The sequence below is a fragment of the Xenopus tropicalis genome, chromosome 2 (genome assembly GCF_000004195.4).
Source record: "Xenopus tropicalis strain Nigerian chromosome 2, UCB_Xtro_10.0, whole genome shotgun sequence".
In the NCBI taxonomy this organism is placed as follows: domain Eukaryota; kingdom Metazoa; phylum Chordata; class Amphibia; order Anura; family Pipidae; genus Xenopus; species Xenopus tropicalis.
In genome coordinates this window covers 176565123-176592555 of record NC_030678.2, presented here as the reverse complement: position 1 = coordinate 176592555, position 27433 = coordinate 176565123, and the positions used below count along the sequence as shown (strand labels likewise).

The window sequence follows — 27433 nt, the reverse complement described above, 5'->3', positions numbered from 1 at the left end:
CGGTTACCTTATCTAGTGTATTGAATATGCACTTGGGGTATGCATTGTAACCAGATGGGCTTGACTAATGGCAAGGACCCCCCAGTTACCTTATCTAGTGTATTGAATATGCACTTGGGGTATGTATTGTTACCAAATGGGTTTGTCTAATGGCAAGGACCACCCAGTTACCTTATCTAGTGTATTGAATATGAACTTGGGGTATGTATTGTTACCCAATGGGCTTGACTAATGGCAAGGACCACCCCGGTTACCTTATCTAGTGTATTGAATATGCACTTGGGGTATGTATTGTTACCCAATGGGTTTGTCTAATGGCAAGGACCACCCCGGTTACCTTATCTAGTGTATTGAATATGCACTTTGGGTATGTATTGTTACCAGATGGGCTTGACTAATGGCAAGGACACCCCAGTTACCTTATCTAGTGTATTGAATATGCACTTGGGGTATGTATTGTTACCAGATGGGCTTGACTAATGGCAAGGACCCCCCAGTTACCTTATCTAGTGTATTGAATATGCACTAGGGGTATGTATTGTTACCAAATGGGCTTGACTAATGGCAAGGACCACCCCAGTTACCTTATCTAGTGTATTGAATATGCACTTGGGGTATGTATTGTTACCAGATGGGCTTGACTAATGGCAAGCACCACCCCAGTTACCTTATCTAGTGTATTGAATATGCACTTGGGGTATGTATTGTTACCAGATGGGCTTGACTAATGGCAAGCACCACCCCAGTTACCTTATCTAGTGTATTGAATATGCACTTGGGGTATGTATTGTTGCCTCAAAAGAAAGTCTTACTATAGTGGCTCTTTGTCCTTCCTGCCTTCCATTCTGAATCCATTCAGGGAGGACTGAGCGGCGCCAAGTGCAACTAAATGGAAGAGCAAAGTGCAAATCCAAAATATATTTGGAGGCTGCCAGACACCCCATATGCCCTCCAGCATTGGTTAAAGACAGTTGGGCATATTCTATGAAGTGTCTCTGGGGTATAATACCAGACAAACATAACTTTATAGGCACTTTCCCTCTATATTAAACACATTGTAGCTGCCATTGTAGTGTTTCCCCAAGGGGAAGATCTAACAACATTTGGATTTTTGTGGTTTTTTTTAAACCACAACTCATATCCACAAAATCCATGAATGTCTAGTCATTTATTAAATGATCTCAATTGAAAAAGAATGGAAAACACAACTTTTTTGTATTGTTGCACAAATGCAAGCATAAACCTCCCCCCAGAAAACCTCTAAAACCATAAAGCAGAGAAAGATCTTCCAGTTGTAGAAAGGACACCGGCCATTGACTTCTACATGATCTCGACAGCTTTTAGATGGAGTATTTTTACCTTCTGATTTGTTGCAGTTTTGACACGTGATAAATGGCAAAAAAGGTGTTTTTTTCCCCGCGCCAAAATCAGATTTTGATGTAAAAAAAATAAGAATCATGAAAAGAAACAAAACCCAGAACCTTTATAATTACCAAATAATTATTTTGTGGCATCAATATTCTCCTTGCCTAACGTGCTTTTCCTTTAGAAGTATCGTTACGTATAAGGCACAAAGTAGGTCGGCAACTTTCAGATTTCTGTTCACGGTTTTCCTAGTACTGTACTTGGGAGGGAGACCCCGGCATACAGTAGGTCTCTTAACTCTATGAATTTTGTCATGGCCCTTTTGGCTTTAGCTTGCCGCCTTTCTCAACTTTGATTCTTTCTCCAGACTTTTACACTTTGCCAAAGTATTTCTCAATTTTTTAAGCAAGTCTCCTGCGGCCCAAATGAACCTGATCTTGATTGATCTGGAAAGCTAAGCTGGCCTTGAAAGGGAGGCTGCTGCCTACAGCAGGTCTCTTAACTCTTTGAATTTTGTCATGGCCCTTTTGGCTTTAGCTTGCCGCCTTTCTCAACTTTGATTCTTTCTCCGGACTTTTACTTTTGCCAAAGTATTTCAATTTCTTTTCAACCAAATTACCTGAGGCCACACCACCCCAAATCAGTCCATTGAAGGGAGTGTGCCTGAGTATTGTAGTTCTCTTAACTCTTTGAATTTGGTCATGGCCCTTTTGGCTTTAGCTTGCCGCCTTTCTCAACTCTAATTCTTTCTCCGGACTTTTACACTTTGCCAAAGTATTTCAAAAGTCACTTGCAGCCCAAATGAACCTGATCTTGATTGATCTGCAAAGCTAAGCAGGGCTGGCCTTGGTTAGTACAGTATATGAAAATACGCTCTGTCTATTGATGAGTGAATCTGCCTTCTTTTACTACATTTTCATGGAGAAAAAATTCTAGAAACGGTGAAAATGTTGCACGTCAAAAAATATTGTCTCACGTGGCAAGAACATTTTTTTTTTGGACGCATCTTTTTTTTGACGTGACGCAGGCCTGAATTTTTTGCCACGCTGCAAATTTTTACACCTGTTTCACACAAAAAACCACAGAAATCCACCGTGAATCCATGCCTGGTGAAAAATTTTCAAAAATATATCACTACAACTATAAAAACAGGAGAGAACATTATGGAGCCCAGAGACTGCAGGTTGGTAGGGTGGAAGCAGTCAACAATGGAAAATAAATCATTTTTTTCTGGCAAACTTTTGGGAAAAGGAAAAGTTAGATGCAAAAGGCATTTGACCACCTCAGTTGAGACTTAATGTTAAACCAAATGGATCATTTTAAACAACTATTAATACTCAGCAATACTCTGAAGCCTCACACCTACATCAAATCTTGGGATGGAACACTTTGGCGCACAGGTCCAAATGGGACATTGAGGTTCTAAGACGCTCTAGCTATTTTCTAATAAGCAATTGCATATTAGAAGTGATTGAATATACAAACCCCAGACTATACATCAGGCCCTATTAAACTTACCCTAGATGTCTAGAGAAGAAGCAAACATTATCATCATCATCATCATCATCATGTCTGACATCTTCCTTAGCTCCTCTGCTCTTCAGCTGGGCCTCTCCCCTCAGTTTAAAGCCATCCAGGTCATACATAGGGTTATTGATATTAGAGACTGATTGGCAGGTAAATTGGTTACCCCCTCTCCCTGGTCTCATCCCCAAATTATTCATTCTCCAAACCCTGGCCAACCAAGAACATCCCTCCTACAACTATTTCTATTTTGATAATCTGTCCCTAGTGGGTTTCTGTATCACATGTTTTAGCAACATCCCCCACTGACCCCCAATGTAGGAGCCTTCTGTGTGGTACGGTATCAAATGCTTCAGCAAAATCAAAGTAGATCACATCCACTGCTACCCCAACGTTTAGGCTTCCGCTCACCCTGTCATAGAAGGTAAGTAGATCAGTCTGGCAAGATCTATTGTACCTAAAACTATGCTGGAACAACCTTGTTATCCACTTTGAAAGCTTTCCTACCACTCTTGTCAAATAAACAGGCCTGTAGTTTCCAAACTGAGAACAGATCCGCACCTCAAAGAATGGTCAGTCCAGCACCCCCTTCCACGTGGTTACCTGCATGGATAGGTTAGGCCAAACAGCCCAAAAAGCTAGTTATGGTTCATGGGCAGATTGGATGGTTATGTTTTCTGAAGCAAGGAGGGCCAAGTTTCAGTCATTGCCTTATTCTTGGCACAGAATATTATGTTTCCACAGTTGGACCAAGATCTCTAATCCAACTAGAAAATGTCTTGAAATAATTGAAGGTTTTATGTTCACAATGAGGTGGACAGTTGGTAGGTTGTGGCATAAGCATGGGGAAGAGAGAAAAATGAATGTCAGGACAATAAGGGGGTGCAATACAAAATGAAGGATGAAATGGCAAAAAATTGTCCAGACTTGCCCTACATTAATCATGTCCTCGCCTTAGATACATGAGTAAGCGATGAAGAGAAGATACAGTATTCAGCTTGCAAATACGCTCTGCTTTACATTCCACAGATATTGGATTATTTTACTCTGCAGTGTTTGCATTCTTATTCCATATAAAATAGGGGTCAAAAGAGGGGGAAACACAAAACCTGTTATTGCCAGTAATATATGGTAGGTAAGAGGGAGTTTATTGCCCCCCAGTCTGTAGCGCACAAATAGAAAGAGAGCTGCTATCATGAAAATGGAGAAATTGAGTAGGTGGGTCACCAGGGTGTGAATGGCTTTCCTACAGGCGTCTTTGGAAATCTTGAGGCAGGTCAGCAATATCCGGAGGTAGGAATGGGATATGAGCAGCACCATGAAAACTAAATAACCTACAAAAATAATTGTTCCATACAACTTGCTGACAGAATCATTTACACAGGAGAGAAAAAGGATGGATGGGTTGTCACAAAATACGTTGCTAATGTGAGACCCACAAAGTGGGAGTCTGTCAGAAAGTAATAAAGAAGGCAACATTAAGATGAAATTGAAGATCAGAGACCCCAGGATTAATTTCAAGGCCACTGGGTTCGTCATTAGAGTTGGGTATCTCAATGGGTGGCCGACGGCTAAGTAGGTATCGTGCGCCATGATGGTGAAGGTGGAGATCTCATTGTAGGCAAATAGCGTCACACAGAGTCTCTGGATGAAACAGGCGACACGTGAAATCTCTTTGGATGATAATAACAAGTCAGCGATGAGTTTTGGGAAGACACAGGAGCTCCCAAATATCCCGTTGAGCAGAAGGCTGGCTATGAGCGTGTACATGGGCTCATGAAGGCTTTCATCCAACAGCACCACAGAGATGATGGTGCAGCTACACAGCAAGATGAAGAAGTAAAGTAGGAGTAAAAGTGAGCAGTAAAGGTATTTAAACCTTTCCATCTCCTCAATGCCGAGGAGCACAAAGGTCTCGCTGGTATTGAACTCAATTTCCATTTCCAATTTGTTGAAATAAAATGCGTAGATAAAGATATAAAATAAGGTGAAGACACCCAGATCCAGTCAGACATAATATCATCTAGAGCGCGGCCTCCTGCGTGGGATGTGGGCTCTTTATAAAGACATTTCCCAAATATCCCAAAGGAGAAGCAGATACACAGAATTCTCTGCAGGACGCGGGAGCTGGAGCAGAACAAACGAGATATGACAAATACTAAATTACGTATAAAGATAATAATGAATCCTTTTGGGGCATCAGTCCAAGGGCCGTAGTTAAAAAGCAGTAGGGATGTACCGAGGCCGGGCCGAATCCTGCCTTTTTTTGACCGATTTCGGCCGAACCGAATCTGAATCCTAATTAGCATAAATTAGCATATACTAATTAGCATTCGGAAAGCACATTTTAACCGTTGATGATCCTAATTAGCATATGCTAATTTGGATTCGGTTCGGGATTCGGTGCATCCCTAGAAAGCAGTTTAAAGCCTGACCAACCCTTAACAGGTGGTCTGGGTAAATGGCAAGGCCCATCCTGGTTTAGAAGCAGATTGAGCACCCCCAACCAGATGGGCTTGACTAATGGCAAGGACCACCCGGTTATCTTATCTAGTGTATTGAATATGCACTTGGGGTATGTATTGTTACCCAATGGGCTTGACTAATGGCAAGGACCACCCCGGTTACCTTATCTAGTGTATTGAATATGCACTTGGGGTATGTATTGTTACCCAATGGGCTTGACTAATGGCAAGCACCCCCCAGTTACCTTATCTAGTGTATTGAATATGCACTTGGGGTATGTATTGTTACCCAATGGGCTTGACTAATGGCAAGCACCCCCCAGTTACCTTATCTAGTGTATTGAATATGCACTTGGGGTATGTATTGTTACCCAATGGGCTTGACTAATGGCAAGCACCCCCCAGTTACCTTATCTAGTGTATTGAATATGCACTTGGGGTATGTATTGTTACCCAATGGGCTTGACTAATGGCAAGGACCACCCGGTTATCTTACCTAGTGTATTGAATATGCACTTGGGGTATGTATTGTTACCAGATGGGCTTGACTAATGGCAAGGACCCCTCAGTTACCTTATCTAGTGTATTGAATATGCACTTGGGGTATGTATTGTTACCCAATGGGCTTGACTAATGGCAAGCACCCCCCAGTTACCTTATCTAGTGTATTGAATATGCACTTGGGGTATGTATTGTTACCCAATGGGCTTGACTAATGGCAAGGACCACCCGGTTATCTTACCTAGTGTATTGAATATGCACTTGGGGTATGTATTGTTACCAAATTGGCTTGTCTAATGGCAAGGACCACCCGGTTATCTTACCTAGTGTATTGAATATGCACTTGGGGTATGTATTGTTACCCAATGGGCTTGACTTATGGCAAGGACCCCCCAGTTACCTTATCTAGTGTATTGAATATGCACTTGGGGTATGTATTGTTACCAAATGGGCTTGACTAATGGCAAGGACCACCCCAGTTACCTTATCTAGTGTATTGAATATGCACTTGGGGTATGTATTGTTGCCTCAAAAGAAAGTCTTACTATAGTGGCTCTTTGTCCTTCCTGCCTTCCATTCTGAATCCATTCAGGGAGGACTGAGCGGCGCCAAAGAGCAAGAGCAAGGTGCAAATCCAAAATATATTTGGAGGCTGCCAGACACCCCATATGCCCTCCAGCATTGGTTAAAGACAGTTGGGCATATTCTATGAAGTGTCTCTGGGGTATAATACCAGACAAACATAACTTTATAGGCACTTTCCCTCTATATTAAACACATTGTAGCTGCCATTGTAGTGTTTCCCCAAGGGGAAGATCTAACAACATTTGGATTTTTGTGATTTTAGAGTTTTTTTAAACCACAACTCATATCCACAAAATCCATGAATGTCTAGTCATTTATTAAATGATCTCAATTGAAAAAGAATGGAAAACACAACTTTTTTGTATTGTTGCACAAATGCAAGCATAAACCTCCCCCCAGAAAACCTCTAAAACCATAAAGCAGAGAAAGATCTTCCAGTTGTAGAAAGGACACCGGCCATTGACTTCTACATGATCTCGACAGCTTTTAGATGGAGTATTTTTACCTTCTGATTTGTTGCAGTTTTGACACGTGATAAATGGCAAAAAAGGTGTTTTTTTCCCCGCGCCAAAATCAGATTTTGATGTAAAAAAAATAAGAATCATGAAAAGAAACAAAACCCAGAACCTTTATAATTACCAAATAATTATTTTGTGGCATCAATATTCTCCTTGCCTAACGTGCTTTTCCTTTAGAAGTATCGTTACGTATAAGGCACAAAGTAGGTCGGCAACTTTCAGATTTCTGTTCACGGTTTTCCTAGTACTGTACTTGGGAGGGAGACCCCGGCATACAGCAGGTCTCTTAACTCTATGAATTTGGTCATGGCCCTTTTGGCTTTAGCTTGCCGCCTTTCTCAACTTTGATTCTTTCTCCAGACTTTTACACTTTGCCAAAGTATTTCTCAATTTTTTAAGCAAGTCTCCTGCGGCCCAAATGAACCTGATCTTGATTGATCTGGAAAGCTAAACTGGCCTTGAAAGGGAGGCTGCTGCCTACAGCAGGTCTCTTAACTCTTTGAATTTTGTCATGGCCCTTTTGGCTTTAGCTTGCCGCCTTTCTCAACTTTGATTCTTTCTCCGGACTTTTACTTTTGCCAAAGTATTTCAATTTCTTTTCAACCAAATTACCTGAGGCCACACCACCCCAAATCAGTCCATTGAAGGGAGTGTGCCTGAGTATTGTAGGTCTCTTAACTCTGAATTTGGTCATGGCCCTTTTGGCTTTAGCTTGCCGCCTTTCTCAACTCTAATTCTTTCTCCGGACTTTTACACTTTGCCAAAGTATTTCAAAAGTCACTTGCAGCCCAAATGAACCTGATCTTGATTGATCTGCAAAGCTAAGCAGGGCTGGCCTTGGTTAGTACAGTATATGAAAATACGCTCTGTCTATTGATGAGTGAATCTGCCTTCTTTTACTACATTTTCATGGAGAAAAAATTCTAGAAACGGTGAAAATGTTGCACGTCAAAAAATATTGTCTCACGTGGCAAGAACATTTTTTTTTTGGACGCGTCTTTTTTTTGACGTGACACAGGCCTGAATTTTTTGCCACGCTGCAAATTTTTACACCTGTTTCACACAAAAAAAACACAGAAATCCACCGTGAATCCATGCCTGGTGAAAAATTTTCAAAAATATATCACTACAACTATAAAAACAGGAGAGAACATTATGGAGCCCAGAGACTGCAGGTTGGTAGGGTGGAAGCAGTCAACAATGGAAAATAAATCATTTTTTTCTGGCAAACTTTTGGGAAAAGGAAAAGTTAGATGCAAAAGGCATTTGACCACCTCAGTTGAGACTTAATGTTAAACCAAATGGATCATTTTAAACAACTATTAATACTCAGCAATACTCTGAAGCCTCACACCTACATCAAATCTTGGGATGGAACACTTTGGCGCACAGGTCCAAATGGGACATTGAGGTTCTAAGACACTCTAGCTATTATCTAATAAGCAATTGCATATTAGAAGTGATTGAATATACAAACCCCAGACTATACATCAGGCCCTATTAAACTTACCCTAGATGTCTAGAGAAGAAGCAAACATTATCATCATCATCATCATCATCATCATCATCATCATCATCATCATCATCATCATCATCATCATGTCTGACATCTTCCTTAGCTCCTCTGCTCTTCAGCTGGGCCTCTCCCCTCAGTTTAAAGCCATCCAGGTCATACATAGGGTTATTGATATTAGAGACTGATTGGCAGGTAAATTGGTTACCCCCTCTCCCTGGTCTCATCCCCAAATTATTCATTCTCCAAACCCTGGCCAACCAAGAACATCCCTCCTACAACTATTTCTATTTTGATAATCTGTCCCTAGTGGGTTTCTGTATCACATGTTTTAGCAACATCCCCCACTGACCCCCAATGTAGGAGCCTTCTGTGTGGTACGGTATCAAATGCTTCAGCAAAATCAAAGTAGATCACATCCACTGCTACCCCAACGTTTAGGCTTCCGCTCACCCTGTCATAGAAGGTAAGTAGATCAGTCTGGCAAGATCTATTGTACCTAAAACTATGCTGGAACAACCTTGTTATCCACTTTGAAAGCTTTCCTACCACTCTTGTCAAATAAACAGGCCTGTAGTTTCCAAACTGAGAACAGATCCGCACCTCAAAGAATGGTCAGTCCAGCACCCCCTTCCACGTGGTTACCTGCATGGATAGGTTAGGCCAAACAGCCCAAAAAGCTAGTTATGGTTCATGGGCAGATTGGATGGTTATGTTTTCTGAAGCAAGGAGGGCCAAGTTTCAGTCATTGCCTTATTCTTGGCACAGAATATTATGTTTCCACAGTTGGACCAAGATCTCTAATCCAACTAGAAAATGTCTTGAAATAATTGAAGGTTTTATGTTCACAATGAGGTGGACAGTTGGTAGGTTGTGGCATAAGCATGGGGAAGAGAGAAAAATGAATGTCAGGACAATAAGAGGGTGCAATCAATACAAAATGAAGGATGAAATGGCAAAAAATTGTCCAGACTTGCCCTACATTAATCATGTCCTCGCCTTAGATACATGAGTAAGCGATGAAGAGAAGATACAGTATTCAGCTTGCCAATACGCTCTGCTTTACATTCCACAGATATTGGATTATTTTACTCTGCAGTGTTTGCATTCTTATTCCATATAAAATAGGGGTCAAAAGAGGGGGAAACACAAAGCCTGTTATTGCCAGTAATATATGGTAGGTAAGAGGGAGTTTATTGCCCCCCAGTCTGTAGCGCACAAATAGAAAGAGAGCTGCTATCATGAAAATGGAGAAATTGAGTAGGTGGGTCACCAGGGTGTGAATGGCTTTCCTACAGGCGTCTTTGGAAATCTTGAGGCAGGTCAGCAATATCCGGAGGTAGGAATGGGATATGAGCAGCACCATGAAAACTAAATAACCTACAAAAATAATTGTTCCATACAACTTGCTGACAGAATCATTTACACAGGAGAGAAAAAGGATGGATGGGTTGTCACAAAATACGTTGCTAATGTGAGACCCACAAAGTGGGAGTCTGTCAGAAAGTAATAAAGAAGGCAACATTAAGATGAAATTGAAGATCAGAGACCCCAGGATTAATTTCAAGGCCACTGGGTTCGTCATTAGAGTTGGGTATCTCAATGGGTGGCCGACGGCTAAGTAGGTATCGTGCGCCATGATGGTGAAGGTGGAGATCTCATTGTAGGCAAATAGCGTCACACAGAGTCTCTGGATGAAACAGGCGACACGTGAAATCTCTTTGGATGATAATAACAAGTCAGCGATGAGTTTTGGGAAGACACAGGAGCTCCCAAATATCCCGTTGAGCAGAAGGCTGGCTATGAGCGTGTACATGGGCTCATGAAGGCTTTCATCCAACAGCACCACAGAGATGATGGTGCAGCTACACAGCAAGATGAAGAAGTAAAGTAGGAGTAAAAGTGAGCAGTAAAGGTATTTAAACCTTTCCATCTCCTCAATGCCGAGGAGCACAAAGCTCTCGCTGGTATTGAACTCAATTTCCATTTCCAATTTGTTGAAATAAAATGCGTAGATAAAGATATAAAATAAGGTGAAGACACCCAGATCCAGTCAGACATAATATCATCTAGAGCGCGGCCTCCTGCGTGGGATGTGGGCTCTTTATAAAGACATTTCCCAAATATCCCAAAGGAGAAGCAGATACACAGAATTCTCTGCAGGACGCGGGAGCTGGAGCAGAACAAACGAGATATGACAAATACTAAATTACGTATAAAGATAATAATGAATCCTTTTGGGGCATCAGTCCAAGGGCCGTAGTTAAAAAGCAGTAGGGATGTACCGAGGCCGGGCCGAATCCTGCCTTTTTTTGACCGATTTCGGCCGAACCGAATCTGAATCCTAATTAGCATAAATTAGCATATACTAATTAGCATTCGGAAAGCACATTTTAACCGTTGATGATCCTAATTAGCATATGCTAATTTGGATTCGGTTCGGGATTCGGTGCATCCCTAGAAAGCAGTTTAAAGCCTGACCAACCCTTAACAGGTGGTCTGGGTAAATGGCAAGGCCCATCCTGGTTTAGAAGCAGATTGAGCACCCCCAACCAGATGGGCTTGACTAATGGCAAGGACCACCCGGTTATCTTATCTAGTGTATTGAATATGCACTTGGGGTATGTATTGTTACCCAATGGGCTTGACTAATGGCAAGGACCACCCCGGTTACCTTATCTAGTGTATTGAATATGCACTTGGGGTATGTATTGTTACCCAATGGGCTTGACTAATGGCAAGCACCCCCCGGTTACCTTATCTAGTGTATTGAATATGCACTTGGGGTATGTATTGTTACCCAATGGGCTTGACTAATGGCAAGCACCCCCCCAGTTACCTTATCTAGTGTATTGAATATGCACTTGGGGTATGTATTGTTACCCAATGGGCTTGACTAATGGCAAGCACCCCCCAGTTACCTTATCTAGTGTATTGAATATGCACTTGGGGTATGTATTGTTACCCAATGGGCTTGACTAATGGCAAGGACCACCCGGTTATCTTACCTAGTGTATTGAATATGCACTTGGGGTATGTATTGTTACCAGATGGGCTTGACTAATGGCAAGGACCCCTCAGTTACCTTATCTAGTGTATTGAATATGCACTTGGGGTATGTATTGTTACCCAATGGGCTTGACTAATGGCAAGCACCCCCCAGTTACCTTATCTAGTGTATTGAATATGCACTTGGGGTATGTATTGTTACCCAATGGGCTTGACTAATGGCAAGGACCACCCGGTTATCTTACCTAGTGTATTGAATATGCACTTGGGGTATGTATTGTTACCAAATTGGCTTGTCTAATGGCAAGGACCACCCGGTTATCTTACCTAGTGTATTGAATATGCACTTGGGGTATGTATTGTTACCCAATGGGCTTGACTTATGGCAAGGACCCCCCAGTTACCTTATCTAGTGTATTGAATATGCACTTGGGGTATGTATTGTTACCAAATGGGCTTGACTAATGGCAAGCACCACCCCAGTTACCTTATCTAGTGTATTGAATATGCACTTGGGGTATGTATTGTTGCCTCAAAAGAAAGTCTTACTATAGTGGCTCTTTGTCCTTCCTGCCTTCCATTCTGAATCCATTCAGGGAGGACTGAGCGGCGCCAAAGAGCAAGAGCAAGGTGCAAATCCAAAATATATTTGGAGGCTGCCAGACACCCCATATGCCCTCCAGCATTGGTTAAAGACAGTTGGGCATATTCTATGAAGTGTCTCTGGGGTATAATACCAGACAAACATAACTTTATAGGCACTTTCCCTCTATATTAAACACATTGTAGCTGCCATTGTAGTGTTTCCCCAAGGGGAAGATCTAACAACATTTGGATTTTTGTGATTTTAGAGTTTTTTTTAAACCACAACTCATATCCACAAAATCCATGAATGTCTAGTCATTTATTAAATGATCTCAATTGAAAAAGAATGGAAAACACAACTTTTTTGTATTGTTGCACAAATGCAAGCATAAACCTCCCCCCAGAAAACCTCTAAAACCATAAAGCAGAGAAAGATCTTCCAGTTGTAGAAAGGACACCGGCCATTGACTTCTACATGATCTCGACAGCTTTTAGATGGAGTATTTTTACCTTCTGATTTGTTGCAGTTTTGACACGTGATAAATGGCAAAAAAGGTGTTTTTTTCCCCGCGCCAAAATCAGATTTTGATGTAAAAAAAATAAGAATCATGAAAAGAAACAAAACCCAGAACCTTTATAATTACCAAATAATTATTTTGTGGCATCAATATTCTCCTTGCCTAACGTGCTTTTCCTTTAGAAGTATCGTTACGTATAAGGCACAAAGTAGGTCGGCAACTTTCAGATTTCTGTTCACGGTTTTCCTAGTACTGTACTTGGGAGGGAGACCCCGGCATACAGCAGGTCTCTTAACTCTATGAATTTGGTCATGGCCCTTTTGGCTTTAGCTTGCCGCCTTTCTCAACTTTGATTCTTTCTCCAGACTTTTACACTTTGCCAAAGTATTTCTCAATTTTTTAAGCAAGTCTCCTGCGGCCCAAATGAACCTGATCTTGATTGATCTGGAAAGCTAAACTGGCCTTGAAAGGGAGGCTGCTGCCTACAGCAGGTCTCTTAACTCTTTGAATTTTGTCATGGCCCTTTTGGCTTTAGCTTGCCGCCTTTCTCAACTTTGATTCTTTCTCCGGACTTTTACTTTTGCCAAAGTATTTCAATTTCTTTTCAACCAAATTACCTGAGGCCACACCACCCCAAATCAGTCCATTGAAGGGAGTGTGCCTGAGTATTGTAGGTCTCTTAACTCTGAATTTGGTCATGGCCCTTTTGGCTTTAGCTTGCCGCCTTTCTCAACTCTAATTCTTTCTCCGGACTTTTACACTTTGCCAAAGTATTTCAAAAGTCACTTGCAGCCCAAATGAACCTGATCTTGATTGATCTGCAAAGCTAAGCAGGGCTGGCCTTGGTTAGTACAGTATATGAAAATACGCTCTGTCTATTGATGAGTGAATCTGCCTTCTTTTACTACATTTTCATGGAGAAAAAATTCTAGAAACGGTGAAAATGTTGCACGTCAAAAAATATTGTCTCACGTGGCAAGAACATTTTTTTTTTGGACGCGTCTTTTTTTTGACGTGACACAGGCCTGAATTTTTTGCCACGCTGCAAATTTTTACACCTGTTTCACACAAAAAAAACACAGAAATCCACCGTGAATCCATGCCTGGTGAAAAATTTTCAAAAATATATCACTACAACTATAAAAACAGGAGAGAACATTATGGAGCCCAGAGACTGCAGGTTGGTAGGGTGGAAGCAGTCAACAATGGAAAATAAATCATTTTTTTCTGGCAAACTTTTGGGAAAAGGAAAAGTTAGATGCAAAAGGCATTTGACCACCTCAGTTGAGACTTAATGTTAAACCAAATGGATCATTTTAAACAACTATTAATACTCAGCAATACTCTGAAGCCTCACACCTACATCAAATCTTGGGATGGAACACTTTGGCGCACAGGTCCAAATGGGACATTGAGGTTCTAAGACGCTCTAGCTATTTTCTAATAAGCAATTGCATATTAGAAGTGATTGAATATACAAACCCCAGACTATACATCAGGCCCTATTAAACTTACCCTAGATGTCTAGAGAAGAAGCAAACATTATCATCATCATCATCATCATCATCATCATCATCATCATCATCATCATCATCATCATCATCATCATCATCATCATCATCATCATCATCATCATCATCATCATCATCATCATCATGTCTGACATCTTCCTTAGCTCCTCTGCTCTTCAGCTGGGCCTCTCCCCTCAGTTTAAAGCCATCCAGGTCATACATAGGGTTATTGATATTAGAGACTGATTGGCAGGTAAATTGGTTACCCCCTCTCCCTGGTCTCATCCCCAAATTATTCATTCTCCAAACCCTGGCCAACCAAGAACATCCCTCCTACAACTATTTCTATTTTGATAATCTGTCCCTAGTGGGTTTCTGTATCACATGTTTTAGCAACATCCCCCACTGACCCCCAATGTAGGAGCCTTCTGTGTGGTACGGTATCAAATGCTTCAGCAAAATCAAAGTAGATCACATCCACTGCTACCCCAACGTTTAGGCTTCCGCTCACCCTGTCATAGAAGGTAAGTAGATCAGTCTGGCAAGATCTATTGTACCTAAAACTATGCTGGAACAACCTTGTTATCCACTTTGAAAGCTTTCCTACCACTCTTGTCAAATAAACAGGCCTGTAGTTTCCAAACTGAGAACAGATCCGCACCTCAAAGAATGGTCAGTCCAGCACCCCCTTCCACGTGGTTACCTGCATGGATAGGTTAGGCCAAACAGCCCAAAAAGCTAGTTATGGTTCATGGGCAGATTGGATGGTTATGTTTTCTGAAGCAAGGAGGGCCAAGTTTCAGTCATTGCCTTATTCTTGGCACAGAATATTATGTTTCCACAGTTGGACCAAGATCTCTAATCCAACTAGAAAATGTCTTGAAATAATTGAAGGTTTTATGTTCACAATGAGGTGGACAGTTGGTAGGTTGTGGCATAAGCATGGGGAAGAGAGAAAAATGAATGTCAGGACAATAAGAGGGTGCAATCAATACAAAATGAAGGATGAAATGGCAAAAAATTGTCCAGACTTGCCCTACATTAATCATGTCCTCGCCTTAGATACATGAGTAAGCGATGAAGAGAAGATACAGTATTCAGCTTGCCAATACGCTCTGCTTTACATTCCACAGATATTGGATTATTTTACTCTGCAGTGTTTGCATTCTTATTCCATATAAAATAGGGGTCAAAAGAGGGGGAAACACAAAGCCTGTTATTGCCAGTAATATATGGTAGGTAAGAGGGAGTTTATTGCCCCCCAGTCTGTAGCGCACAAATAGAAAGAGAGCTGCTATCATGAAAATGGAGAAATTGAGTAGGTGGGTCACCAGGGTGTGAATGGCTTTCCTACAGGCGTCTTTGGAAATCTTGAGGCAGGTCAGCAATATCCGGAGGTAGGAATGGGATATGAGCAGCACCATGAAAACTAAATAACCTACAAAAATAATTGTTCCATACAACTTGCTGACAGAATCATTTACACAGGAGAGAAAAAGGATGGATGGGTTGTCACAAAATACGTTGCTAATGTGAGACCCACAAAGTGGGAGTCTGTCAGAAAGTAATAAAGAAGGCAACATTAAGATGAAATTGAAGATCAGAGACCCCAGGATTAATTTCAAGGCCACTGGGTTCGTCATTAGAGTTGGGTATCTCAATGGGTGGCCGACGGCTAAGTAGGTATCGTGCGCCATGATGGTGAAGGTGGAGATCTCATTGTAGGCAAATAGCGTCACACAGAGTCTCTGGATGAAACAGGCGACACGTGAAATCTCTTTGGATGATAATAACAAGTCAGCGATGAGTTTTGGGAAGACACAGGAGCTCCCAAATATCCCGTTGAGCAGAAGGCTGGCTATGAGCGTGTACATGGGCTCATGAAGGCTTTCATCCAACAGCACCACAGAGATGATGGTGCAGCTACACAGCAAGATGAAGAAGTAAAGTAGGAGTAAAAGTGAGCAGTAAAGATATTTAAACCTTTCCATCTCCTCAATGCCGAGGAGCACAAAGCTCTCGCTGGTATTGAACTCAATTTCCATTTCCAATTTGTTGAAATAAAATGCGTAGATAAAGATATAAAATAAGGTGAAGACACCCAGATCCAGTCAGACATAATATCATCTAGAGCGCGGCCTCCTGCGTGGGATGTGGGCTCTTTATAAAGACATTTCCCAAATATCCCAAAGGAGAAGCAGATACACAGAATTCTCTGCAGGACGCGGGAGCTGGAGCAGAACAAACGAGATATGACAAATACTAAATTACGTATAAAGATAATAATGAATCCTTTTGGGGCATCAGTCCAAGGGCCGTAGTTAAAAAGCAGTAGGGATGTACCGAGGCCGGGCCGAATCCTGCCTTTTTTTGACCGATTTCGGCCGAACCGAATCTGAATCCTAATTAGCATAAATTAGCATATACTAATTAGCATTCGGAAAGCACATTTTAACCGTTGATGATCCTAATTAGCATATGCTAATTTGGATTCGGTTCGGGATTCGGTGCATCCCTAGAAAGCAGTTTAAAGCCTGACCAACCCTTAACAGGTGGTCTGGGTAAATGGCAAGGCCCATCCTGGTTTAGAAGCAGATTGAGCACCCCCAACCAGATGGGCTTGACTAATGGCAAGGACCTCCCTGGTTACCTTACCTGGTGTATTGAATATGCACTTGGGGTATGTATTGTTACCCAATGGGCTTGACTAATGGCAAGCACTCCCCAGTTACCTTATCTAGTGTATTGAATATGCACTTGGGGTATGTATTGTTAACCAATGGGCTTGACTAATGGCAAGCACCCCCCGGTTACCTTATCTAGTGTATTGAATATGCACTTGGGGTATGTATTGTTACCCAATGGGCTTGACTAATGGCAAGCACCCCCCAGTTACCTTATCTAGTGTATTGAATATGCACTTGGGGTATGTATTGTTACCCAATGGGCTTGACTAATGGCAAGCACCACCCCAGTTACCTTATCTAGTGTATTGAATATGCACTTGGGGTATGTATTGTTACCCAATGGGCTTGACTAATGGCAAGCACCCCCCAGTTACCTTATCTAGTGTATTGAATATGCACTTGGGGTATGTATTGTTACCCAATGGGCTTGACTAATGGCAAGCACCACCCCAGTTACCTTATCTAGTGTATTGAATATGCACTTGGGGTATGTATTGTTACCCAATGGGCTTGACTAATGGAAAGCACCACCCCAGTTACCTTATCTAGTGTATTGAATATGCACTTGGGGTATCTATTGTTACCCAATGGGCTTGACTAATGGCAAGCACCCCCCAGTTACCTTATCTAGTGTATTGAATATGCACTTGGGGTATCTATTGTTACCCAATGGGCTTGACTAATGGCAAGCACCCCCCAGTTACCTTATCTAGTGTATTGAATATGCACTTGGGGTATGTATTGTTACCCAATAGGCTTGACTAATGCTAAGCACCCCCCAGTTACCTTATCTAGTGTATTGAATATGCACTTGGGGTATGTATTGTTACCCAATGGGCTTGACTAATGGCAAGCACACCCCAGTTACCTTATCTAGTGTATTGAATATGCACTTGGGGTATGTATTGTTACCCAATGGGCTTGACTAATGGCAAGCACACCCCAGTTACCTTATCTAGTGTATTGAATATGCACTTGGGGTATGTATTGTTACCCAATGGGCTTGACTAATGGCAAGCACCCCCCAGTTACCTTATCTAGTGTATTGAATATGCACTTGGGGTATGTATGTTGCTTCAAAAGAAAGTCTTACTATAGTGACTCTATAGTAATGGAATCCTGAATGGATTCCGTTCCTAATCCATTCAGGAAGGACTGAGCAGCACCAAGCACAACTGAATGGAACAGCAAGGTGCAAATTCAAAATATATTTGGAGGCTGCCAGACACCCCATATGCCCTCCAGCATTGGTTAAAAACAGTTGGGCATATTCTGTGAAGTGTCTCTGGGGTATAATACCAGACAAACATAACTTTATAGGCACTTTCCCTCTATATTTAACATTTTGACACCGGCCATTGACTTGGACATGATCTCGACAGCTTGTAGATGGAATATTTATACTTTCTGATTTGTTGCAGTTTTGATAAATGGCAAAAAAAGGGGTTTTTCCCGCGCCAATATCGGACTTTAATGTGAAAAAAAAAAAAATTAAAGATCATGAAAAGAAAAAGAACCCAGAACCTTTATAATTACCTTATTATTATTTTGTGGCATCAATATTCTCACCTAACGTGCTTTTCCTTTAGAAGTTTCGTTACGTATAAGGCACAAAGTAGGTCGGCAACTTTCAGATTTCTGTTCACGGTTTTCCTAGTACAGGTATAGGATCCCTTATTCGGAAACCCGTTATCCAGAAAGCTCCGAATTACGGAATGCCCGTCTCCCATAGACTCCATTTTAATCAAATCATTTAGAATTTTAAAACTGATTTCCCTTTTCTCTGTAGAAATAAAATAGTACCTTGTAATTGATCCCAACTAAGATATAATTACCCCTTATTGGGGGCAGAACAGCCCTATTGGGTTTATTTAATGGTTAAATGATTCCCTTTTGTCTGTAATAATAAAACAGTACCTGTACTTGATCCCAACTAAGATATAATTACCCCTTATTGGGGCAGAACAGCCCTATTGGGTTTATTTAATGGTTAAATGATTCCCTTTTCTCTGTAATAATAAAACAGTACCTGTACTTGATCCCAACTAAGATATAATTACCCCTTATTGGGGCAGAACAGCCCTATTGGGTTTATTTAATGGTTAAATGATTCCCTTTTCTCTGTAATAATAAAACAGTACCTGTACTTGATCCCAACTAAGATATAATTACCCCTTATTGGGGGCAGAACAGCCCTATTGGGTTTATTTAATGGTTAAATGATTCCCTTTTCTCTGTAATAATAAAACAGTACCTGTACTTGATCCCAACTAAGATATAATTACCCCTTATTGGGGCAGAACAGCCCTATTGGGTTTATTTCATGGTTAAATGATTCCCTTTTCTCTGTAATAATAAAACAGTACCTGTACTTGATCCCAACTAAGATATAATTACCCCTTATTGGGGCAGAACAGCCCTATTGGGTTTATTTAATGGTTAAATGATTCCCTTTTCTCTGTAATAATAAAACAGTACCTGTACTTGATCCCAACTAAGATATAATTACCCCTTATTGGGGCAGAACAGCCCTATTGGGTTTATTTCATGGTTAAATGATTCCCTTTTCTCTGTAATAATAAAACAGTACCTGTACTTGATCCCAACTAAGATATAATTACCCCTTATTGGGGCAGAGCAGCCCTATTGGGTTTATTTCATGGTTAAATGATTCCCTTTTCTCTGTAATAATAAAACAGTACCTGTACTTGATCCCAACTAAGATATAATTACCCCTTATTGGGGCAGAACAGCCCTATTGGGTTTATTTAATGGTTAAATGATTCCCTTTTCTCTGTAATAATAAAACAGTACCTGTACTTGATCCCACTAAGATATAATTACCCCTTATTGGGGCAGAACAGCCCTATTGGGTTTATTTCATGGTTAAATGATTCCCTTTTCTCTGTAATAATAAAACAGTACCTGTACTTGATCCCAACTAAGATATAATTACCCCTTATTGGGGCAGAACAGCCCTATTGGGTTTATTTAATGGTTAAATGATTCCCTTTTCTCTGTAATAATAAAACAGTACCTGTACTTGATCCCAACTAAGATATAATTACCCCTTATTGGGGCAGAACAGTCCTATTCCATGATGGCAGACATAAGAGGCAATGTAAATGGGAAATGTCTCTCACCATGAGAGCAAACACATAAATAAATAAAGAGAAAGAAAAGACAATCTTCCCACTGGTAGGAAATATTTGCCCTTTATTGATAGGAAACCATGAACTTGTGTTTATTTTGCATCTAAATCACTTGATATCATTTATATTGCAACATTTATCCTTGGTTCATATTATTTACAAAGTGCTCCCCGAACCCTAAAAAACCAAGGCGTAAGAAGGAGGGGCCCCTCCATGAGTTCATCATTTACCACCCCCAGAGGGGGATGAGTTGAGCAATAATTGTATTTAATTTGTGATGTACTGTATCTTTAAGACGCAGTTTAATGAGGTTGTATCCTCTGTTTGAAGGCCACGTAGCTCGATGCCACAGATTGGCCGTTATTATGGGGCGCCGGGGGCCAGACCAATCAGTCATAAAGCCTTGACTGACGTTAGTCCCGCCCATAAAGCATTCCATTGACTAACAATAGTGAGTTATTCACTGCGGCCCTGACATTATTTAACAGTCCCTGCGCCGTATATGAATTTTTAAAGATTTTCTTTTTGTAATCTGTAATAATAAAACAGTCCCGCGTACTTGATGGGAACTTAGGGGCACATTTACTCAGCAATTGTTTTTATTTCACTCAGTTTCAAGGGGAAGTTAATCTCATCATTGTTTCCTATTTCACCCAGTTTCAAGGGGAAGTTAATCTCATCATTGTTTCCTGTTTCACCCAGTTTCAAGGGGAAGTTAATCTCATCGTTTCCTATTTCACCCAGTTTCAAGGGGAAGTTAATCCCATCATTGTTTCCTATTTCACCCAGTTTCAAGGGGAAGTTAATCCCATCATTGTTTCCTATTTCACCCAGTTTCAAGGGGAAGTTAATCTCATCGTTTCCTATTTCACCCAGTTTCAAGGGGAAGTTAATCTCATCATTGTTTCCTATTTCACCCAGTTTCAAGGGGAAGTTAATCTCATCGTTTCCTATTTCACCCAGTTTCAAGGGGAAGTTAATCCCATCATTGTTTTTTATTTAACCCAGTTTCAAGGGGAAATTAATCCCATCATTGTTTCCTATTTCACCCAGTTTCAAGGGGAAGTTAATCACATCATTGTTTTTATTTCACCCAGTTTCAAGGGGAAGTTAATACCATCCTTGTTTCCTATTTCACCCAGTTTCAAGGGGAAGTTAATCCCATCATTGTTTCCTATTTCACCCAGTTTCAAGGGGAAGCTAATCACATCATTGTTTTTATTTCACCCAGTTTCAAGGGGAAGTTAATACCATCCTTGTTTCCTATTTCACCCAGTTTCAAGGGGAAGTTAATCCCATCATTGTTTCCTATTTCATCCAGTTTCAAGGGGAAGCTAATCACATCATTGTTTTTATTTCACCCAGTTTCAAGGGGAAGTTAATACCATCCTTGTTTCCTATTTCACCCAGTTTCAAGGGGAAGTTAATCCCATCATTGTTTCCTATTTCATCCAGTTTCAAGGGGAAGTTAATCTCATCATTGTTTCCTATTTCACCCAGTTTCAAGGGGAAGTTAATCCCATCATTGTTTTTATTTCACCCAGTTTCAAGGGGAAGTTAATCCCATCATTGTTTCCTATTTCATCCAGTTTCAAGGGGAAGTTAATCTCATTATTGTTTCCTATTTCACCCAGTTTCAAGGGGAAGTTAATCCCATCATTGTTTCCTATTTCATCCAGTTTCAAGGGGAAGTTAATCTCATTATTGTTTCCTATTTCACCCAGTTTCAAGGGGAAATTAACCCATCATTGTTTTCTATTTCACCCAGTTTCAAGGGGAAATTAATCCCATCATTGTTTTCTATTTCACCCAGTTTCAAGGGGAAGTTAATCACATCATTGTTTTCTATTTCACCCAGTTTCAAGGGGAAGTTAATCCCATCATTGTTTCCTATTTCACCCAGTTTCAAGGGGAAGTTAATCCCATCATTGTTTTCTATTTCACCCAGTTTCAAGGTGAAGTTAATCCCATCATTGTTTCCTATTTCACCCAGTTTCCAGGGGAATTAATCCCATCATTGTTTTCTATTTCACCCAGTTTCAAGGTGAAGTTAATCCCCTCATTGTTTTCTATTTCACCCAGTTTCAAGGGGAAGTTAATCACATCATTGTTTTCTATTTCACCCAGTTTCAAGGGGAAGTGAATCCCATCATTGTTTTCTATTTCACCCAGTTTCAAGGGTAAAATAATCCCATCATTTTTTTGCTATTTCATACATTTTCAAGGGGAAGTTAATCACATCATCTGCAAACATGCAAAGTGACACAGTGGGGGGAGAAGGACAGTGCAGTGACGGGCGGGGGGAAGATGTCCAAGATTAGGGGTAGGCAGGAGAGGTACCACTGTTGCACCCTGGGCAGGTGCCTCCTCTGCCAACCCCTATTTCCGGCCCAGCCCCGGGTCTCAAACATTCCATATACAGTGGTGTGAAAAACTATTTGCCCCCTTCCTGATTTCTTATTCTTTTGCATGTTTGTCACACTTAAATGTTTCTGCTCATCAAAAACCGTTAACTATTAGTCAAAGATAACATAATTGAACACAAAATGCAGTTTTTAAATGAAGGTTTACGTTATTAAGGGAGAAAAAAACTCCAAATCGCCATGGCCCTGTGTGAAAAAGTGATTGCCCCCCTTGTTAAAAAATAACTTAACTGTGGTTTATCATACCCCCAGTTCAATTTGTGTAGTCACCCCCAGGCCTGATTACTGCCACACCTGTTTCAATCAAGAAATCACTTAAATAGGAGCTACCTGACACAGAGAAGTAGCCCAAAAGCACCTCAAAAGCTACACATCATGCCAAGATCCAAAGAAATTCAGGAACAAATGAGAACAAAAGTAATTGAGATCTATCAGTCTGGTAAAGGTTATAAAGCCATTTCTAAAGCTTTGGGACTCCAGCGAACCACAGTGAGAGCCATTATCCACAAATGGCAAAAACATGGAACAGTGGTGAACCTTCCCAGGAGTGGCCGGCCGACCAAAATTACCCCAAGAGTGCAAGGAGAGGCCACAAAAGACCCCAGGACAACATCTAAAGAACTGCAGGCCTCACTTGCCTCAATTAAGGTCAGTGTTCACGACTCCACCGTAAGAAAGAGACTGGGCAAAAACGCCTGCATGGCAGATTTCCAAGGCGCAAACCACTTTTAAGCAAAAAGAACATTATGGCTCGTCTCAATTTTGCTAAAAAACATCTCAATGATTGCCAAGACTTTTGGGAAAATATCTTGTGGACCGACGAGACAAAAGTTGAACTTTTTGGAAGGTGCGTGTCCCGTTACATCTGGCGTAAAAGTAACACAGCATTTCAGAAAAAGAACATCCTACCAAGAGTAAAATATGGTGGTGGTAGTGTGATGGTCTGGGGTTGTTTTGCTGCTTCAGGACCTGGAAGGCTTGCTGTGATAGATGGAACCATGAATTCTACTGTCTACCAAAAAATCCTGAAGGAGAATGTCCGGCCATCTGTTCGTCAACTCAAGCTGAAGCGATCTTGGGTGCTGCAGCAGGACAATGACCCAAAACACACCAGCAAATCCACCTCTGAATGGCTGAAGAAAAACAAAATGAAGACTTTGGAGTGGCCTAGTCAAAGTCCTGACCTGAATCCTATTGAGATGTTGTGGCATGACCTTAAAAAGGCGGTTCATGCTAGAAAACCCTCAAATAAAGCTGAATTACAACAATTCTGCAAAGATGAGTGGGCCAAAATTCCTCCAGAGCGCTGTAAAAGACTTCTTGCAAGTTATCGCAAACGCTTGATTGCAGTTATTGCTGCTAAGGGTGGCCCAACCAGTTATTAGGTTCAGGGGGCAATTACTTTTTCACACAGGGCCATGTAGGTTTGGATTTTTTTTCTCCCTAAATAATAAAAACCCTCATTTAAAAACTGCATTTTGTGTTTACTTGTGTTATCTTTGACTAATAGTTAAATGTGTTTGATGATCAGAAACATTTTGTGTGACAAACATGCAAAAGAATAAGAAATCAGGAAGGGGGCAAATAGTTTTTCACACCACTGTACCTGTACTACATGGACTACAACACACTTAATGAACCCTTTATTGAACACAACCTTGTTCTGGGCAGCCCATTGTCAAAGGCAGCTCATGTCTATACTCCTCTTACATTTTTGGAATTCATGTTGAATTAACTGATCTTGATATTGGTGATTTTTATACGTAGGCTGTGCTGTCAGAAGAAAATCCAAGTCATGGATCAGTACATCAAACATCTCTTCCCCAAGTCTAAATGTCGAGGGACTCATGTTCCATACAAGGTCTCAGTCCATATACTAAATGTTACTGAACTTAAAAAACAAAAAATACTAATAGCTATGATCCAAATAACTCAATTTAAGATGGGGGTCACTCTTAATATGAACATAAATGGCTATAAGAATGTTTTTTTCCAAACCAACACCCGGCACAGTGAGGGGAAATGCTGTTATCATATCTAATGACCTTCTCTGGACACAAATCAGACTCTCATGGCTCAGGACTAATCAGTGAGACCTTCTGAATACCGGCTAACTGAAAGCCTTTAAACAATTATAACAAATACTAGAACATTTTACATTAAGTTATCTTACTCCTAGGAGGCATTTTTGGTGTGGCTTTTGAACCACTAATATACTGCCCTGCCCAGAAGCTTTGTAATTCCTATCACTATCCTGCAGCCATGAAGAAGTTCTTAAATACCACAACTTATTCAACATATGGAGAACTTAAAAACCTCACATAAAATACTACATGTTCTACTCAAAAGTCCACCAAACTTATTCCAGACACCTCCTCATCACCTTCCCATGATATATAGGGCACAAACAGACTTGATCCCCTTATCTGGGAGTCTGAGACATACCTTAAACACTTCCTTGCTATAGGTCCTGGCAATGAAGAACCAAAGCCTCACTGCTGGAAGACCCCCCAAATTAAATCAGAGATTGAGGACTTTACTACAAACTTTAATACTTTACTACAAACAGCAGTGCTCAGAGTGTTTTTAATAATGTACAGTTACCTGCGAGTGTTCTAGTAGAAGAAGAAACTGTACAGAAGAACAAAGTTCAGTCCGGAACCCCCCTTCCATGTGGTTACATGTACATTAGGATTAACGTTCCAAAAGTGAGTCCTGTTTCGGTTCATGCTACTGTATAGCTAGAAGGTTCATGGTCAGATTGGACAGTTTCTTCTGAAGTGAGGTGGCCCACGTTGCAGTATTTGGCTTATTCTTGGTAAAATATCACCCTGGTTGCATTTTATCATGTTATCACATTTGGACCAAGTTCTCTAATCCAATTAGCAAATGTCCTGAAACTCACAATGCTCAGTTAGGTAGACAGTCGGGAGATTGTGGCATAACCATGGTGAACAAAATATAAAGAATGGCATAAAGAAGAAATATAAGAGGGTGGAATAAAAATGAAGCATGGGATACACAAACTGTGGAAACTGGTACAAATGATAATTCTGGAAGAAAGAAAAGGATAAAAGGTAACAAAAGCAATAATGGCACAGAGGAAATAATGGCGGAAAGAAAGAGTTTGGAGGAATGGGAATAACAGGTCATAGGAACAGGCAGTGAGGAAGGAATACAGAAAAACAAAGTTGGGAGTAGGAAAAAAGGGCAGAAGTGTTGAATAGGGAAGGTGAGATGTAAGGGAGACTAACAGAGACTAACAGGATAGGGGGTAAGAAGGGCCAACCAACTCAGTAGATCAGAGAAAGAAAGCAAATAAAAGAGGAAAAGAATGAATGGAGGGGGAGGAAAAGACCAGACGGATAAGAGAAATAGGGAAATAATAGAGAAGATGTGGATGAGAAAATAAGTAATGGATTCAAGAGAAAGGAGAAAGAAAATGGGCAATAACAATGTTAGTAATCAGATGTTCTCCCTATATACATGAGAGAGATGAGCTATGAACAGGAGATATTCATCTAGCAAATACCCTCTGCCGGAGGTGATGGATGATTCTAATTTTTAGTGTTTGCATCCTTATTCCATATATTAAAGGGGTGAGAAGAGGGGTACATATGAAGCAAATAAAAGACAGCACTATATGGTAGGTAAGAGGGAGGTTAGTGTTCTCAAGTCTGTAGCGAACAAATATAAATAGCATGCCTATCATGAAAATGGAGAAATTGAGTAGGTGGGTCACCAGGGTGTGAATGGCTTTCCTACAGGCGTCTTTGGAAATCTTGAGGCAGATCAGGCAGATCCGGAGGTAGGAATGGGCTATGAGCAGTGCCATAACCGATATATAACCCACCAGAGTAACATTCCCATACAACTTGTTGAGCGAAACATCTACACAGGAGAGAACAAGGATGGATGGGTTGTCACAAAATATGCCGCTAATGCGAGACCCACAAATTGGGAGTCTGGCAGAAAGTATTGGAATAGGCAACATTAAGATGATATTGAAGATCAGAGACCCCATGATTAGTTTCAAAGCCACTGAATTTGTCATTAGAGTTGGGTATCTCAATGGGTGGCCGACTGCTATGTAGGTATCGTGCGCCATGATGGTGAAGGTGGAGATCTCACAGAAGGCAAAAAGTATTATGGTGTATGCCTGGGCCACGCAGCCGACATGAGAAATCTCTTTGGATGATAATAACAAGTCAGTGATGAGTTTTGGGAAGATACTTGAGCTCCCAAAGATCCCGTTCAGCAGAAGAATGGCTATGAGCGTGTACATGGGACCATGAAGGCTTTCATCCAACAGCACCACAGAGATGATGGTGCAGCTAAACAGCAAGATGAAGAAGTAAATTAGGAAAAAAAGTAAGCAGTAAAGATATTTAAACCTTTCCATCTCCTCAATGCCGAGGAGCACAAAGTTCTTGCTAATATTGAACTCAATTCCCATGTTTGGTTTGTTTAAATAGATGAACATACAGAGTAAGATGAAGACACATTGTTACACCCCCATACAGTCAGTCATAATGTCACGTAGTCAGTGGCCTCCTGCATGGGATGTGGCACCTATATATATACTGTATTTCTATATATATATCTACATTAGCTGCCACTTGGTATCCATCCAGTAATTAATATACCAAAGGAGAAGCAGATACACAATATTCCCTGTAGGACACGGGAGCTGGAGCAGAACAAATGACATACGATCATCTGGGAAAGATTATAATGAATCCCACTGGGGCATCAGTTCAAGGATCATATTGAAAGTGTTGACAGTGGAGACTAATGTGCTGGTTAAATGGAGAAGACCACCCTGGTCACCTTGTCTAGTGTATTGAATGCCCGTGGGGTATATGTTGTTGACTTAAGAGCATGTCTTACTGTATTGAGTTGGAAATAACAGGGATTTCCCAGTATCCATTGCCCTATTATGATATTGCTGCTTCAGAAATCATGGAGAATAATATGGGATAATAAAATTGTGGTCATGGGTTTAGGGGATGTCTGAAGGTGCCCCACCTTGACTAATGCCAAGAACACAATGTACTCTTAAGCAATCACTGCCACC

General features: G+C 40.9%; 3 protein-coding genes across 3 annotated transcripts; all 3 read right to left on the bottom strand.

Annotated features, from left to right (window-relative positions):
* Positions 1-4912: 4912 nt before the first annotated feature.
* LOC116408615 (olfactory receptor 6N1-like) lies at positions 4913-10458 on the bottom strand. The gene is made up of 2 exons (XM_031896253.1): positions 9768-10458; positions 4913-5016 (listed from the first exon to the last, which is right to left on the bottom strand). The coding sequence occupies exons 1-2, from the start codon at positions 10456-10458 to the stop codon at positions 4913-4915; spliced, it is 795 nt and encodes a 264-aa protein (XP_031752113.1).
* An 82-nt stretch (positions 10459-10540) lies between these two features.
* LOC101735195 (olfactory receptor 6N1) lies at positions 10541-16139 on the bottom strand. Its single transcript, XM_031896252.1, has 2 exons — positions 15449-16139; positions 10541-10644 (listed from the first exon to the last, which is right to left on the bottom strand). Exons 1-2 carry the CDS (start codon positions 16137-16139, stop codon positions 10541-10543), a joined length of 795 nt encoding a protein of 264 aa, XP_031752112.1.
* Positions 16140-16221: 82 nt separating this feature from the next.
* Positions 16222-26812, bottom strand: LOC116408614 (olfactory receptor 51L1-like). The gene is made up of 2 exons (XM_031896251.1): positions 26122-26812; positions 16222-16325 (listed from the first exon to the last, which is right to left on the bottom strand). Exons 1-2 carry the CDS (start codon positions 26810-26812, stop codon positions 16222-16224), a joined length of 795 nt encoding a protein of 264 aa, XP_031752111.1.
* Between the last annotated feature and the right edge of the window lie 621 nt (positions 26813-27433).